Source organism: Ceratotherium simum, chromosome 35 (genome assembly GCF_057802395.1).
Source record: "Ceratotherium simum simum isolate JZ-2026a chromosome 35, ASM5780239v1, whole genome shotgun sequence".
In the NCBI taxonomy this organism is placed as follows: domain Eukaryota; kingdom Metazoa; phylum Chordata; class Mammalia; order Perissodactyla; family Rhinocerotidae; genus Ceratotherium; species Ceratotherium simum.
In genome coordinates, this window is record NC_141934.1 from 4,072,014 (window position 1) to 4,089,125 (window position 17,112).

General features: G+C 55.6%; 1 protein-coding gene across 2 annotated transcripts; it reads right to left on the minus strand.

Moving 5' to 3' along the window:
- Nucleotides 1-338: 338 nt before the first annotated feature.
- On the minus strand, nucleotides 339-16,677 carry SLC2A11 (solute carrier family 2 member 11). 2 transcript variants are annotated; one of them, XM_087423877.1, is made up of 12 exons: nucleotides 16,025-16,677; nucleotides 12,273-12,371; nucleotides 11,084-11,244; nucleotides 7,489-7,613; nucleotides 6,814-6,943; nucleotides 6,134-6,282; nucleotides 2,989-3,176; nucleotides 2,796-2,906; nucleotides 2,322-2,423; nucleotides 2,167-2,242; nucleotides 1,785-1,912; nucleotides 339-1,566 (listed from the first exon to the last, which is right to left on the minus strand). In XM_087423877.1, the coding sequence occupies exons 1-12, from the start codon at nucleotides 16,043-16,045 to the stop codon at nucleotides 1,366-1,368; spliced, it is 1,491 nt and encodes a 496-aa protein (XP_087280003.1). In that variant the 5' UTR covers nucleotides 16,046-16,677; the 3' UTR covers nucleotides 339-1,365. The 2 variants fall into 2 exon arrangements, with proteins under 2 accessions (XP_087280003.1, XP_087280004.1); XM_087423878.1 differs by lacking the exon at nucleotides 12,273-12,371 and having other exon boundaries at nucleotides 16,025-16,672.
- Between the last annotated feature and the right edge of the window lie 435 nt (nucleotides 16,678-17,112).

A 17,112-nucleotide genomic window follows, 5' to 3' on the forward strand; every position in this document is an offset into this window, starting at 1 on the left:
ACATGAAAAATGCTCAACCACAGTTAAACCACAGGACACCACTCACACTAGTAGAATGGCTAAACTGAAAAGACTGATAAGGGGCCGGCCCGGTGGCGCAAGCGGTTAAGTGCGCGTGCTCCGCTGCGGCGGCCTGGGGTTTGCTGGTTCGGATCCCGGGCACGCACAGATGCACTGCTTGGCAAGCCATGCTGTGGCGGCGTCCCATATAAAGTAGAGGAAGATGGGCATGGATGTTATCCCAGGACCAGTCTTCCTCAGCAAAAAGAGGAGGATTGGCAGATGTTAGCTCAGGGCCGATCTTCCTCACAAAAAAAAAAAAAAAAAAAAAAAGACTGACAACACCAAGTGCTGCTGAAGAGCTGGAACACCCGGAACTCTCATACGCTGCTAGCGGGAATGCGAAACAGTACAGTCACTTTGGGAAAATTTCTTCTAGAGTTAAACATACACTCGTTATTCAACTCAAGAATTCATTTACCGAAAAGAAATGAAAACATGTCTGCACAACTTGTGCAGGAATGTGCACAGCAGTTTTATTCATGATGGCCAAGAATTAGGAACAGCCCAAATGTCCACCAATAGAGAAATGGATAAACAAATGATGGTCTATCCATACAGTGGAACACTCCTCAAAGACACAAAGGATTATGTACTGATACATGTGACAACATGCATGAATCTCAAAAAATTCATCTGGAGCAAAGTCAGACACAAATGCGCACATTTGGTAAGGTAACATATCAAATTCAAAAAAGGGTGAATCTGACATAGAGTGACAGAAAGCAGTCACAGTTGCTTGGGGCCGGGGGTGGGGTGGGTTACTGACAGCAAGGGGGCATGAGGGAGCTTCTGGGGTGATGTGAATGTTCTGCCTTGACTGTAGTGTCAAGGTGTATACCCATGTAGGTATACACATCAGTCAAAACTCATCAATTGTGTACCTACTGTGCAGGCATTTTATTGTATGTCAATTACACCTCAATACAGTTGATTTTTAAAAATCAATTCCTCTGAAAACCCTTTTCTGATCTGCTTCTCCAATGAGGCCAGGCCCCCTGGTCTGCACGCCCTTCACCACCTGTATTTTCCTTCCACTGGATTCCCCAGTTTGTAGTTCTGCTCTTATTAGTTTTCTCCTAGTTAACGGCCTCTAGATGGGGCACACCAAGAGGGCCTGGATCCCATCCCTCTGGCTCACCACCGATTGCCAAGAACCTGGCACCATGCCTGCGTACAGTAGGTGCTCAATAAGCACCCATTAAACACATGAATGCAGGAGCTGTGACTGGAAAGGGCCAGACCCTCAGTAGGAGCAAAGGGAAGAGAAGCAGCTGGATCTGGGCCCTGGCCACCCCTGCAGAGCTACAGCTCTGTGGACAGGATGACCTCTGGGACCCTCGAGATGGGGCCTTGGCTCCGCCTGGGGAAGTTGAGTTGGTGCAATTCCTCGGAGATCTCCAGGAAGGTCTTGCCTTTGGTCTCAGGGAGGAAGAAGCCAGTGTAGACAGCCCCACAGACACAGACACCGAGGAAAGGCACATAGAGGAAGTGGGACAAGCCCTCCTGTGGGTTAAAAGAGAGCCCGAGACCCCATGTGGCCCCATCCAGCCCCCAGACAGAAGGCCCCATGAGCGGTCATGATGAGGGACTAGGCCCTCTGCTCAGATAGGCCCCACCCCCTTTGGCCTCAGTCTCCCCAGATGCAGGCCTGCCGCCGGGGTTCTCATGCAGACAGGGACACAACCTCAGACAGGGCCCCCTGGGGAGAAGGGCAGGCTTACCATGATGAAGGGGAACCCCAGTCCCACCAGGAAGAGCATGGTCCACATGAGCGCCCCACAGACCACATAGGCAGCAGGCCGGGCCGTCTGGTCAAACAGCTCCATGGCCAGGATCCCTGTTACTCCAGCTGGAAGGAGGATGGGGACACGGGGCTGCCAGCCAGGGCTTCCTGCCCTGCCTTTCCCCAACCTTGCCCCAGATATGAAAGTGGGGGCTCCTTGGTGCTCTCCTCCAGCCATTCCCTTCCAGAATCTCGGAACAGGTGGGCTGGAGGCAGAGTGGCAGGCAGGCAACACTGCATTCACATCCACCCATTGTTCACCCAGACATCCACCGGTCCTTCCACAAGGCCCACCACTGGGAACCCCAGGGTCTGCTCACCGGGGCCGATGCCAAAGCTGAGGATGCAGGCAAAGAGGCAGGACATGGCCAGGTAGGGCATCCAGGGGACAGAGCTCTGCAGCAGAGAGGGTGGGGTGAGGTGGGCATCAGGCGGCCTACTGCCACCCACTCCTCCCTCACCCCTGCCCAGCTACCTGCAGGCACAGGGCTGCCGTGAAGACGCTCCCGCAGCAGGTCATCAGGCAGTACCCCCCCATAAGCAGCACGCGCCGGCCCACCCTCTCGATGACCATACACTGCAAAGAACAGGAGTCCTCAGGAACTGCCCCCGGCGCGTGGTCACGGTCCCCTTGATTTAGGGCGGGCAGTGGGGAGGGGCCTCATGAGAAAACTGGTGGGGGGTAGGGGCAATTTATCGCTTCAGGACATGAAGACATTATTAATTTCCCAGAGGACTTTGGTCACTCAACTTCATTCAGTTTCCTCATCGTAAAACGGTGGTGGGAGTGCCCGGCAAACAAGTGCCCAATAAATGCTCGCGAACTCGCGGCATTTGACCAGAGTGACCTGGAGTGAAGAAGGGCTGAGCGCAGAAGACCGAGTCCTGAGTGTCAGCGCCCCGAGGGCCCCGCAAGCCTGGTGGAGGGTCAGCCCGGGGCCAGACTCACGCTGACAAAGGCCGTGAGCAGCTCGCAGCTCCCGGTCCCGATGATGGCGTACTGGATCCTCTCCTCGGGGACCCCCGCCTCCCGGAACAAAGAGGAGGCGTAGGCGTAGACCTGCAGAGGGCGGGCCGAGGGCGGCTCGGGCGCGGGCTCCCCCATCCCCCGGGCCCCCGGGGCGGATTGGAGCGGGGCTCACCGCGTCGTTCCCGCAGAGCTCCATGGCGCTGCCCAGCACCACCAGGCTCGTCAGCTGCCTCCGCAGGGCGCGCTCCCGGAACAGCTCCCACGGGCGCCGCGCGCGCTGGCCCCGGCAGGCGGCGCGCTCCCGCTCCAGCTCGGCCAGCTCCCCCGCCACGTCCGCGGGGCCCCGCAGCCGCTGCAGAGCTGAGCCGGGGCGGGCGGAGGGCGTGAGCTCCCCGCCCAGCCCCAATTCGGTCCCCGCAGTGAGCTCCCCAGGCCCCCCTCCTTCCTGTCTCTCGGAGCCCCCTGGGCCAGAGGGCAATCACCCTCCTGCCCTGTCATTTCACAGCACCTCGGGGTTCTGCGGACCCATCAACGAGGCAGACTATTGCGGCAGGTTACCATTCTCGTCCCCAAGTCTTCACCCGCTCTGTATCCCTATCCTTTGTTCTGTGATCTTACAGTTGCTCCCACTAAAGGGGCAAGTCTGCGTCCCCGCCCTGGGCGTGGTCTCGGCCACGTGACTCGCTCTGGCCAATAGAGTGAGGCTAGAGGGAGGGTGTGCCTGGTCCAGCCCAGGCCTTAAGAGACCTTGCTCATTTCTACTTGCTCTTCTGCCATCATCATAAAAACGTGCAATGAGGCTAGCCCACTGGTCCCAGGAGGACCCTCCTCGATCAGCCGATGCCCAGCTGACCTGCATGAGTGACCAAGATGAGCAGAGCCACCAGCCAGACCCTGCCAACATCAGCCGACCCCTGGAACTCACAGAGGCTTGAGCCAATTATTGCTCCTTTTGTTTGCCACTGACACCTGATTGCCAGGCAGCAAAGAAAACTGATTATTTTCAATAAACTGGTACTGGGAGTAGGTGCCACTGCAAGTAGGACCTGCAACACATGGTGTCGGTTCCACCGGCAGGCAGAGGACGGTGAGGTCACAGGAAACATGAAAGGCCGTGTATGTAGGGTGGTAATGGGGAAGAATGAAAACAGACCTAATGAACCTCTGGACTTGGGTGAAGAGATCTGCAAGTGTCAGGAATGGGTTGCTTTCAGCTGAGTATTCTAAGCTTGCTATAAGAAAAACCTGGGGTCAAAGACCCCTTCGGAGGGACAAAATTTAATTAAATTTAACTTATTCTAGAACTTGCTAGGTTAGTTAAAAAACACGAACAAAAACTAAGCCTGATTAGGGGCCGGCCGGGTGGTGCAGCGATTAAGTGCATGCTCTCTGCACTGGCAGCCTGGAGTTCGCAGGTTTGGATCCCGGGCGCGCACCAACGCACTGCTTATCAAGCCATGCTGTGGCGGTGTCCCATATAAAGAAGAGGAAGATGGGCACCGATGTTAGCTCAGGGCCAATCTTGCTCAGCAAAAAAAGAAGAGGACTGGCATTGGATGTTAGCTCAGGGCTGATCTTTCACACACACACACACACACACACACACACACACACACACACAAACTAAGCCTGATTCTCATCTCTAGCCTCCCCAGATGGCAGAGTCAAGTTAAGTTACAGCCTGAAAGCAAGATTAAATCCAGCACACGGCCAGTGAGCCATGGACACAGGAGGAAGATCAAATCAAGGGCGTAGCTTAAAGCCGTGCTTCACCGACCCACATGGCTGCAGAAAGGGGCATTTCGGGGCTTAAGGGTGTTGGTCCACAGCAACCTGACAGACCCAAAATTCCAGTAAGTAGGTCGCAAGAGAGAAGCATGTCTCAAAAAGAATTGTGGGTGTGGTTTTTGGCAAATAAGTCAAAAACATAGAAAATTCAGTTATTGAGAAAGGTGTACTGACAAAAGCTATGCCAGCCTGGACGAAAAGAGTCTGAGACAGTTTGAAATGTAAAGACTTCTGTGCCCCAACTTCCCATAGGCACATTTTCTCAGAAGGTGTCAAGGAAGGTGATGGAAAAGGAAGGACATCTCGGGGGCAGAAGCAAGAACCTGGGGATGCTGTGGCCTGGGGAGCCCCTCCCAGGGGGCAGAGCCGGGGCTCGATGGGGGAACATTCCCCACTCCCAAGGCAGGGGACCCTGGCAGCATTTTCCCAGGGGCCCCTCAGCATTGCTATGGAGGCAAAGAAGCGGTCATTTCTTCTTTGCCTCCTCTTTTTTGAAGTGGGGGCTGGTTGTGGTCAATCTGCCCTATCCTAACAGTCTGTTGAATGCAGGAGAGGCAGAAGACCGAGTTTTTAGCTCCTAGTCTCTGGATCAAGAGAAGGCACATATAGACTTGACATGATCTTGAGATCCTGGACTTCATGCCTGATGCCATGATTGGATGAGACTTGGGTGGGGTGTTCCCAGGATGGCATTGAGCCTGTTTGCACAGGGGAGGCACATGAATAATAACTGTGGCCATGATGGCAAGCTGAGAGGAGCACATTAGCGGGCCCTGGTCTTCACCCTCCCTCAGTCTACACCCCTTGCCATGTGAGAGGATACGTCATTGATTTTCCCATCCCTTGACTTTGGGCCAGTGGGATGTTGATGGGCAAGAGGGACCAAAGGTTCAAAAAGTGCCTGTGCCATTGGATTTGCTTTCTTGTACCTCTGCCATCTCCGTATTGGGCTAGCCCATTGGTGCCAAGAGTGAGAGGAGAGGCATGTGCAGCAGAGCCGAACTGCTCCAGCCAGACCAGCCTGGGCTGGCCAACCCCCAGCTGACCCCTGCCACCATGAGCCAAGCCAGGTGAGATCAGCAGAGTTGTGCAGCCAGCCCAGTGAGCAAATAAGAAGAAGATGCAGTAAACGATGGTTGTTTTAAGCCAGAGATTTTGGGATTCTTCCTTGGGCATCATTCCTGTGGCCACAGCTAACGGATAAGACCATTGGCACCCAGTTGGCATTGGGCCTGTGAGGTCTTACACGGTGTTTCAACTTGAGTGTGTGTGGGAGGGTCACTTTCTTTGTACCACCCTGCGGTTCCTGGATAGCGGGGGCTGGGTCTGCTCCATCCCACTGCCCTGGCACTTAGGACAGCACCTTGAGAAAGAGTTTTCATCAGATGGATGGATGGATCGTGAAACTGAGGCAGAAAGAGAGGGACGGCTTTTCCCTGATGAATGAAACCCGGAAATGGGACCCACATGCTCTGGTCAGATGTGCCCATGGTCAAGGGTGGTCTGGGGGCCCGAGATCAGGGACTCACCTGCCAGGCAGGCTTCGGTGTCTCCACAATCAATAAGGAGGTAGCGTGGGCTCTCAGGGAACAGGGGCAGGGAGGCCAGCTGGAGTACCCCGGGCACCAGGCAGCTGGCCAGCAGCAGGGGCCAGGCCTGCGGGCCCCCCAGGAGCTCCCTGGGGAGATAGAGGAGAGGCCGGGCCACACGCCTTCTTGCCAGACCCCTGCCCCCTGCCCACCTGCCCTCCTGAGGGCAGAGGGTCTGCATTGCCCTCTGCCTCTTCCTAACCAGCTCTGGGTCTGGACACCAAGATACCCTCCCACCCAAGCAGGGACTCCAGATAGGGCAGGGCTGTGGCCCCACCTCATCCCTAGCAACTCCTCTTCCCAGGGCTCCAGGCTCAGCCCTCTCCTCTCTTTTCTGGGATGACCAGGACAAACTCCCCTTTGAAAGCCCGAACCTTCACCCTTTACTCTCTCAAGAGCCGTTTTTGCTCCCTGATCTGGAGGGAATGGAAAAGAGTGATTCACACTGAAGTGTGGCTGACTGATACCAATTTTGTGTACTGGCCGGATGGAAGTGGGCAGGGTTTCAAAACACAGGAGCAATGCCTTCATCTCTTTGGTGAGTAGGGGAGAAACTCAGGCGAAGAAGGGCTTTTACTGGCTCCCCTCCAACCACTCAGTGCACGTGGAGGGGCACTTACTTGAGCCCGACGACCTGACCCATCACGATCCCCAGGGCGGTGAAGATGGCTGAGGTGATGGCCACGGCTCCTCGGAGCTCCTTGGGGGCGCTCTCCCCCAGGTACATGGGCTGGACGTTCATGCTTACACCTGGATGCGTGCACAGCCTCTAAGTTTTGGAGAACTTGGTTTCTCAGGAATAGATAACTAATATAGACGTCGACCCCTGGCTGTATAAACAGTAGGGAGTCAAGAGGGGATTGCTGATGGGAGCCCCTAAAAGCCCAGGTGGATGTGCTCAAAATCCTGCTCCCTCACACGACAAGCGCCCAAAACTGAAGAGTCCCCCACAGACTATTCTGCTTCTGTAGGGAAGATCAGAGAACGCATCCTGGATGCCTTTACTCCTCGGCTGCCAGGGAGCTCCTGGCTTAGAGTGTCACTCCAACACAGGACCTCTGTTAGGTTGGGGGATGTTGTCCTCACATTCCTGTTCAACTGTAGCATTTTTGTATATCCATTTTGATTGTCCAGTTATATGAGCCTTTTAGGGTAAACCATATTTAATCATTTGCAAGAGAAGGAGGGCATGAATGAAAAGCAAGTCAATAAACAAAGAGAATAAATGAACGAGTGACGGGAATAGATGAATGAGTGGGAATAGAGGGGCTGGACAAGACGCCCTCGCCCCGTACCTGCACTGACTCCCATGAGCAGCCTTCCCAGCATGATCATCTCGAAGGAGCCTGCTCTGCGGCTGAAGCCAAACAGGACCGCTGCAGCCACCACGAAGATGTTATTCACCAGGAGGGTCTTCTTCCTTGGGGGATGGGGAACACAGGCAAGAGAGGCTCGGGTTCAGTCCAGAGGGACGATCCCTGGGGACCCCTCTGTGCCGCTCCAGCCAGCCCTGATCAGACTGTGTGTACATGCGAGTGTGAACTGTGTCAAGGAGTCTGAGCCACATGAACGGACATGACCACTGGCCATCGTACCTGGGTCACCACGGTGTGCCTGGAGGGGCCTATGCCCACTCCCCCGCCCCAACGCACCCCAGATTACTCTTTGTGCCTGCACCACAGCTTGAAATGACAGAACTTGTATTTTATGGTTTTATCCCTGCAGATTAAGCTTAGTTCTCCTCAAAGTCCACTGTGAAATGAAGGGACCAATATCTAATTTCTCAGACTCAATGAAACCCTGGGAGGAAGAACAGGGACTTTCAGAGTGTGGGAGGGACGATGGGAGGCGGCGCAGTCCCCTCACACTTTCCTCCGTGTGTCGTAGAGTCACTTCTCAGAACCTTCAGGGCGGCTGGATGGCCCGTGCCCAGTTCCAGGGGACAGACTGCAGGCCAGGAAGGGGGCACCGGAATGTCAGCGGCTCCCCCGTGATGAAGCATCAGCTCTGGGCTCCTGACACTGAGCTCAGAAGTGCTGTCACTCAGATCCCTCAGGAGAGCTGACTGTAGGTCACACGTGCACTGCCCTGTGACGCTCCTGTGCTAAGGCAGAATGGGCCCAGGAGCACTCAATTACTCTCTAGTGACACCTTGTGGGAGCCCCGAAGATTCCCATGAGCACGTTACTCACATTGGCAGGCCTGCTCCACCCTACTGTCCCCTTCCCCCAGGCATACCCAGGGCCTCTTGTCTGTAGTTTAAAACAGACGAAACGAAGCTTGACCTTGGTTTGCAGGTGGTTGCGTGAACATGTTGGTTGTAGCCAGAAATGTAGAGCTATGGTCACTCCAACGTGGCCCCAAAAGATACTGGAGGAATGAAAGCCTTCCTGTAGTAGAATCTTGAGCATGGAATGTTGTCCCTTTTCGAAAGGGTTTGGTTGGATCGTCAATGTCTTAGAGGAAGCAGGATTTGAAGACTGGTTTCAAGGAGCGTAGGGAAGGGCAGCAGAGGGATCTCTCAGAATGGGCCCAGACCCTGAACACACACCTGTCTGTGTCTCCGCTCACCAGAAGCCCCTGACCCTGCAGAAGACCTTGTCCCCCTCTGCATAATCAGGGGGACAGAACGACCCCTCTGTGAGGGCATCCACTGCCTTCCTCAGCCAGCCCAGGGCTCGCTCCATCGGCTAATGACCAAAGCAGGTGGAGTTGCAAGGACAGAAAATGCACATGGACTCAACGACAGGGGCTCCTGTCACCAAGTGACTAGCCACCTTGCCACCCTACACAGCCAGCCCTGACTCCCATAGGCGGCAACACGTGTCAGAGCTCTGGTCAGCTCCTGCATAGAAGACGACCTCCACTGGTCCCTGCCGTGGGGATGGGACAGTAATTTGTTAGAATTGGAACAGGCACATGGGCTGGGTTTGAATTTTCAATTCCTTCTCTCCCTGCTTCTGCCGGCACCATCTTCTGGGGACACTGTCCCAGGTATCCTTAGATATTTGGGCAACAGCTCTCATCACCTCCTGTTTCTTTGAGGAAGAGCCTCGATTTGTTTGGGAACGTGCCCCTTCCCCGTACGGTTCAGGTGTGAGCCGATCATCTGGCCCAGTCTCGGTGATCCCGTTCTCTGTGCCAGTGACCCAGTGCTGGGCAATGAGACACAGTGCCTTTTTTGACAGGCGGTTTTCTTTCTGATACACAGCATTGGCCAGGAATTCTTCCCCCTTCTGCCTGGGGGTGTCGCATCTGGGGAGGCACCGCTGCAGCTTCCCAGCCATGAGCCTGGGGACAGAGCTGACACCAGTGGAGCCAGCAGGCAAGGGAAGCTCAGAGGAGCAGAGCTGGTGGGCTGAGGCCGTCCCGAAGTCACCACCTACAGACTTCTGGTTGTGTGAGATCGAGGATCTCCTGTTGTTGAGCCGACTGAGTCCTGGTTTTCTGTTTCTTACAGTTGAAGATGTCCTAACAGATACCCCATTAACTATACAAACTTGACACCCGTGCGATTTTCCATCCAACAAAGGCAGTCACGTCAGTGAACAGAGAGGGGCGGATGCCCGTGGACCTCAGGCCTGCGTCAGGAATCCCATCACGCAGAAGCAGATGACCTCAGAGTGGAACAGCCTGCTGCAGGTCCCACACCATCAGGACCACCACACCCACTCCAGAGTGAAGATCTGGGTCACCCTAACGGGCAGAGAGCCTCAGCCAGTGGAAGAGCTGGCCAAGACGAGAGCGGAGAACAGAGGAGGGAAGTCACCGATGCTGGCAACAGCCTGTGACCAGTTCCAAAACCAAGGAGCAGAGCCTCTGCCTGTGTTTCCAGACTTTCTGTGTCACATGCTTTACAACAAATGCACCCACTACTTTTCTTTTCCTTAGTTTTTTCCTTACTCTTTCTTCTTCTTTCCTCCTCCTATGGGGGGTCTTGATGGCGGGTAAATTTACCATTAAGTGTGTAGATGGCAGAATATCAAGAGGTTCACTGCAGGGATGGCAGAAGGGTCGTCAAGTGGAAGCCCTGCACTCAGAGAGAACATCTCCACTAGATTGGCCTGGTGGCTGTGACAAGACAGTGCTGGGAGTGGTGTCACTCAGGCAGGGGTGAAGAACACATGCTGGTATAGATGATGGGATGGCTGAGGAATGTTAAGAGGGGCAGGTATGGAGCTGAATATATAGGAGAAAGGTGTCTACACCCACCGGGTAACTAGCACAGGGCTGGGCTGTGGAGGCCATTTGTCTATCTGCCCAGCATTGCTTCTCTCCCCTCCTTCACAGGTGTAGGCGGGTGACCCAGGGTGGGCCAGGAACACCCGTTTTCCTGGATTCGGAATCTTGACCGCAGGCAGTGGAGCTGGACTGTGGTGGAGCCCACTGGCTGAGGGCGGCCTCCCAGGAGGAACGTCCAAGCCCTGGCTGCCGAGGTCCTCGGCCCCGCCCTGGTCCAGCCCCGCTCCAGGCCTGGCCTTTGAGCACTTCCTTTCATTCTGTGAGCTGCTGCAGTGTCCTTCCAGTTACTACAGTTTCCCATTCAGTCAGTCAGAGTCGTTCTCTCTTGTCTGTGACCCAAGATCTGCCATCAGCTGGATACTTGGGGAAGTGAGGCCCGGGGGAAATACTTGTTTACGGTCGAAGAGCACTTGCTGGACGGGGGACTAGAAACCCGGAGTCCTCCTCCCTCACAGCACAGGACTCTTCCCTCTGCCAGACCGCACGGAAATGGGACTCTCCTGGTGGAACTCCAGGCAGAGTAAGAGGCTAGGGGAGCAGCTGATCTGTGTCTGGGCCTGCCGGGCATCTTCCTTCTCCCACATTCCTCAGCCTGCAGACTGGGGTGCCCTCATTAAAGGGTACTGGGGGTACGCAGCAAGCACTTACCTTCCCAGCTTGATGGCCAGGGGCCCTGCAAGCAGCGCTCCAAAGAGGCCCCCCAGGGGGTACAGGGACACGATGAAGGACCACACAAGCAGAACCAGGTGGTCGGGCAGTGGCCGGCCGGTCCGTCCCCACCACGTCTCATTGGTGAAGTCCTGAATGTGCTGTGGACAGAGATGCCCGTCAGCCTCCCGGGGAGGGGGCTCCCCACCTGAAGCCTTCTCCCCCACAGGGCTGTGCCTCTGCAAGCGGGCACCAGGTCTCCTGAGCGATTCTCCTCCGAGGGGCAGGAACACACCTGCCCGGCCAGCACTGTGCAGGGCCCGTGCCGCTCTATCTCACGCAGTGTCTCCTGCAGCCAGTGCTGGACAGACTCCCTGGGCCCCCCGGGTCCACTCTCACCCCGTCCCCTGCTTGAGGCCGGGAAGCCACTTGCACGGGCCACATCAGCCGGCCCCCTCGCTCACTGGCTCTCTGTGTGCCTCAGCCTGTGTGAGCCCCCGCAGAGCATCAGAGGAGGCAGGAGAGAGAGGCCATCCGAGGGGGTGGTCTGTGCCCGGAGTGCCCGGGGTTCCCTCCTTGTGAGGTCACCTCAGGCTGGTTGCGACGCTCGACCCGAGGTCATTGCGCCTGTCAAGGGGGCTGACGCCACACGGCTCTGTCCTTCCGGTCTCAGTAACTGCTCCTTGCACTGTCCCTCTGGGGGTCGGGGTGGTAACATCAGTGCTACTAACCCTGCATTCTTGCGCTCCCCCCGCCTTGTGTGTTCTCTATGCCCCTCAGTCCTCTGTAAGCCCACCGTCATGGTAGCTACACCTACTGACTCATCTGGAGTGGGCCACGTGAGACGGGGCCTGAAGTGGGGTCATGGCAGAGACACAGGGAGAAATGGCTGGATGCTAGAAGTAGTTAGGAAGGACTTGGTGTCCGAGGGAGGAAGACAGTTGAGGCTGACCCCCAGTCAGTGGGCAGACAGTGGACTGCTGCCATCAGGGACTCAGGAAGACGTGTGTGTTCGCGGGAGGATGCAGAGCTGGGTTTGAACCCATGGGACCTGTGGGACATGCCTGGGGAGGTGAACCCCTGGGAGAAAGCGCCACCAACTGGATGCTGGCCTGAAGCCCCAAAGCTGGCAGTGTTGGCCCTCGCCCAGCACCCACTGGGATGATGACGGGGCACAGAGGGTACATACCAAGGTCGGGGCATTGATGATGGAGAGGTTGTAGCCAAACTGAAAAGTCCCACCAATGCCAGCCGCACAGATGGTCAGGAGCAGGACCCTGCCCTGAATCTGAGGAGAAAGGGGACGACACAGGGTAACCCTCACAGCCTCCACCTCCGTCCCGGGGCCGCAGCCTCCCAGGCACAGCATTGCCTGAAGCAGGCAATGAGAGCAGGACAGGAGTTACCTAGGACACAGAGCTAGCAGAGAGCAGAGGAACCCAAGCTGCCTCTGAGTCTAGGACCCCACTGACCCCTTGCCCCCACCCCGCCTCAACAGCATTTTCCTGAGATGGACAGCAGTTCCCGGCCCTCCATGCCGGGCTGCCCCCAGGCTTGCCTGCTGTGGCTCGGCAGGACCATGCTCTGAGCTGGGGCCCCAGTGGAGTGAAGCTCTGCCCCTGGCAGGACAGCAGCCCCTGAGCCCCAATGACTCGCCCCACTGCAACATTCTCCAACAGAGTGCCTGGGCCTCCTTCTCTCTTTTTTTTTAATTTTATTTCTTTATTTCCCCCAAAGCCCCAGTAGATAGTTGTATGTCATAGCTGCACATCCTTCTAGTTGCTGTATGTGGGACGCAGCCTCAGCATGGCCGGAGAAGCGGTGCGTCGGTGCGCGCCCGGGATCCGAACCGGGGCCGCCAGCATAGAAGTGCGCGCATTTAACCACTAAGCCACGGGGCCGGCCCCCTCCTTCTCTTAATTCCCAGCCTGGTCTGCATGAGGCTAACAGAAGGGGCCACATGGACCTACACGTGTGGGGACTTGGGGGGCATACGGAGCAGCAGAGAGCAGCCACAGCTGGCGGTTATGCCTGGGTCCCAATGCCCGCCCTGCCCTTGCTCCCTCGTCCTCTCTGAGTCACTTCCTTGCTGGACCTGGAGATAATAATGCCTACCTCCGGGCTGGGGGACAGCCGCATTACACGTATGCCACACACACTGGGTCCCATCAAGGACAGCTCTTCATCCTAGAGTGACGCCCTTAGGGACAGAGGGAGAACTCCCCAAGGCACCAGCCATGAAGACTTGGTGTCCTGATGCTCCGTCCCATTTAAGTTGGTATTTTTTTAGGAATTCACAATCTTATTTCTATTTTTCTTTTTATAATTTTTAATTATAAAAAAACACGCTTGTTAAAATTCTTGAAAATTCAGTCTCCACTCCCTCAAAGGCACAACAATGAACTGCTTCCCTCAGATGTTTTCCTCGGCATTTACAAAGTAGTTAACTAAACAAAAATCAAATTGTTGCTCTTTTCCCAGTAAATCCTACTGCCTTTCCTGTCCTGGCAAATCGTCCTGCAAATTTAAAGTACTGCAAGTCAAACTGATCACTTTTAAATACTTAAATACAAGTTTCATGGCAGAAGGATGTTTGGCTAAAGGTTTTCTGAAGAACTTCCAGAACCTGAGGACTGTTTATTCATTTGTCAGTCAAACCAAGTGCCTGTCCCAGCCAGGAACTGTGCTGGGGGCACATACAGCTGGCAGAAGCGGGACATGCACGCGCCATTTGGTGAGACACTGTGCTGGGGGTGGGGAGGCGCAGGGAGTGGTTCTGGAGGGCAGGGTCCTGCCAAAGATAGTGCCACAGGTCTGGAGACCGGTCCATGACAGGCACCCTGGCTGCCTATAAGTTCCTATAAGTAACTTCCTCCCAAGCTGGAAGCCATAGGAGAAAGGCAGGGGACAACCCAGCAGTCTGGTCTCACTGGAGTCATGTCAAAGCTCCATGCTGGCGGCATGGAGGTGCGAGTTCCACTAAGATAGCAGATCTGCAGAAAGCAGCAAGAGGCACAGTGCCTGATGACAACCGAGCCTGTGTGGCAGGGGATGCTGGCAGGTCTCCAAGACAGCAGGAAATTATTTAATTCCATGAGCTTGTGCATGGAGATTGCCTAGTCCCGTGCCAGGTCGTGAAAAGCATCGAGACATTAGCTAGGACAGTGATTAAATCAGTGAACAAAGATTTCTTGCCTCCCTACCATGGGCAATAACTCTACCATTCTAGGACACGGGGATACAGCAGTGAACAAGAGACTAAACCCGTGACCTCATGGAGCTTTCCTTCCAGCAGGAAGGACAGGCACTAACAAAGCGAACAAGGACAAGGTCCAGTCTGTCAGCTAGTGCGACGGAGACGGAAGGCGCGGGGGGTGGGGGGGGGGCATCGGCACAAAGACTTGAAGGAGGTGCGGATCTCTGAAGGGAATCGGCGCGGGTTGGGGGGAAACCCAGAGACGGGGTGGCGGGCGGTGTGGGCGTTCTCTTCTGGTGCCCTCATGCCCTCGGCGGAGGAGGACGTCAGGACCCAGCTTGGAGGGAGCGTGCAAGAGCAGACTACGGTTGGGGAAGAGGTGAGGGAGGGAAACAGTCACAGGAGGGGGAGGCAGCCGGGACTGCAGTGCCCAGCGGCTGCGGCCTCTCGGGGCGCGTCCGGCCCGCACGAGGACGAGATGCGCGCCGGCATCGCGAGGGATGCCAGCCTTGGATGCCACCGGCCCGCGGATCTGCAGACAGGTGGTCCCACGCCGCCCTGCACGGGGCCCCAGGCCCTCCCCGCGCGTGCACACTTGATCATGCTCGTCTGAGCCCAGCACCTAACTCCACTGCACGAACAAGCACAAGGGGTTTCTGTACGTTTGATGCCTTCGTGAAGCTTCCCAGAGCGGCTGCACCCGTCTTCACGCTGGTCCGCAGTCCCTTATCTGAAACGCCTGGGCCGGGCGGGCTTTGGACTTCAAACCTTTCCAGATCGCAGGAGGACATCGAGCACGTACACATGTCTCCAGAATTTTGGGGAACAGTGGCCTGTGCTGACCTGCCCTGCCCCAGTAGAACCACGGCGGCCATCGCCGCGCAGGTGGCAGCGCATGCGCCCTGAGGGCAGGGAGGTGCAGTTACTTCACTAGGACGTTCGCCAGAAGCGAATCTGAGCCGAGAGGAAGAAACGCATGCGCAGCGAGCGTTTGCGGGGCGCACACCAGTGTAGAGGCAGACTCGCATGCGCAAGCGCAGTGGGTGCTGAGGGCGGTCTGGTGAGCAGAAGGCTCGCGCAAAGTGTACCCGTGGCCAGAGCGCGCGGCCGAGACGCATGCGCAGGCGCAGTGGCGTTCGGAGCAGCTAGACTCCCACGGGGACAGCGGCCGAGGCGCAGGCGCAGGCGCACAGAGTGTTAAAAGGTGTGGGGGCGGCAAGCGGGACACCCGGGTTTCCTTCATCCTCCATCCCTTTCTTTCTGCATCTCTGAGGCTGAAAAGCCGCTCCCGCCTTACTCCGCCGAGCCTGGCGCCCATCTCTGCAGACCGGGAGTTTGGCCCGAGGTCACCCGGGCCAACGCCCTGCACGCCCCCCCGCAGGTCCCAGCCCGCGGCTCTGATCACCGTGCTCCAGACTTCCCTGCAGTTCCGGCCCAGACCGCTCGTCCCCTCCGCCGCTGCCGCTTCCGGAGTGAATCTGCCCGTCCCGGCCTCGCTCCCCCTGGGACCTCCGCCACCACTCCTTCTGGCCCCCCTGCCCGGCCTCCTTTTTCCCCCCTCCGGCGCCCCTGCCGCCACTAGGGCCCGGGAGGCCCCCGTCCTTGGGAGGCCCCTGTCCCTGGGCACTGTGTGAAGGCCTAGCGCTCAATTCTGCACAGACATCCCCACCCTGCCCCGGTCAAGGTGTCCGCACTCCTTCCCCAGAGGTGGGGCAGAATTAGGAGAGACCGAAAGGCCCGCCTACCAGTCTCTGGAGCGCTCGCATCTGTCGGCCCCGGCCGAGCCAGTGACTTGGAATGCGGAGAAGAGAAGCGGTCTCGGGTTGCTGCCAGGGGATCCATTGCGTGACATGCCCGCCCCGCCTATAGTTGGGGCGCGGTCGGAGGTGAGGAACTGTAGGGTCCGCTGGGCCGGATCCATCTTTTATTTCTCAGGGCTTCTCAGCCCCTGCATGGAATCCAGGAATTGGATAAAGGCCAAAACAAAACCAGACTTGCCAAAGATAGTATTTGTGGTCGGAGAATCATAGACCTGCAAGTGCCCTTAGGAAGTGATCTGAGCCAAGACTGATGGGACACGCCCCAGGATGGATCCTGCAGTATCGCTGTTGCTCATGCTTGGTTTTTGTTTGATGTTTGCTTCTCTGAACGTTTAAAAATCTCTAAAAACACCATGCATTCTTAAGGAAAAATACAATACATACAATATGAGCGGTTGCTAATTGCATGCTTTTCTGCATCTATTGAGATGATCGGATGGGTTTCTACTTTTCTCTGTTCAAAAGCTCAATTACATGCATAGTTTCTAATGATTTCTAGTGTTCCTTGAATTCTTGGGGTAAACACAACTTGCTCATAATGTTGTAATTGCTATTAACACATTGTTGGTTTCAGTTGCTAATATTTTCTTTAGATAGATTTATTTTTCTCAAAACAACTATTGTTTTTTTCTCTGCTTAAAAAATCACTGAGGAAACAATGCACTAATACTGGTGCTGGGACAATGGATTATCTATATAGGGAAAATTGAAATTGGATCTCTACCTCACCTGATACATAAAAATCATTCCAGGTGCATACAAACTACTGTGAAGCACAAACTTTAAACATTTTACAAGAAAATAAAGAATATTTTTGTAACCTCAGGGTAAACCATACAGGTTTCTCATGAGAATTTAACATTAAAATTAAAAATCTGTGTTAAAGGACACCGTAAAAAGCTGAAACTAAACGCTACCGACCGGGAGAAGTTGTCCACAAGCAAATGACCAACAAAGTATTAGTATTCAGAATATGTAAAGAATTCCTGCATATCCATAAAGAAAGGAAAATA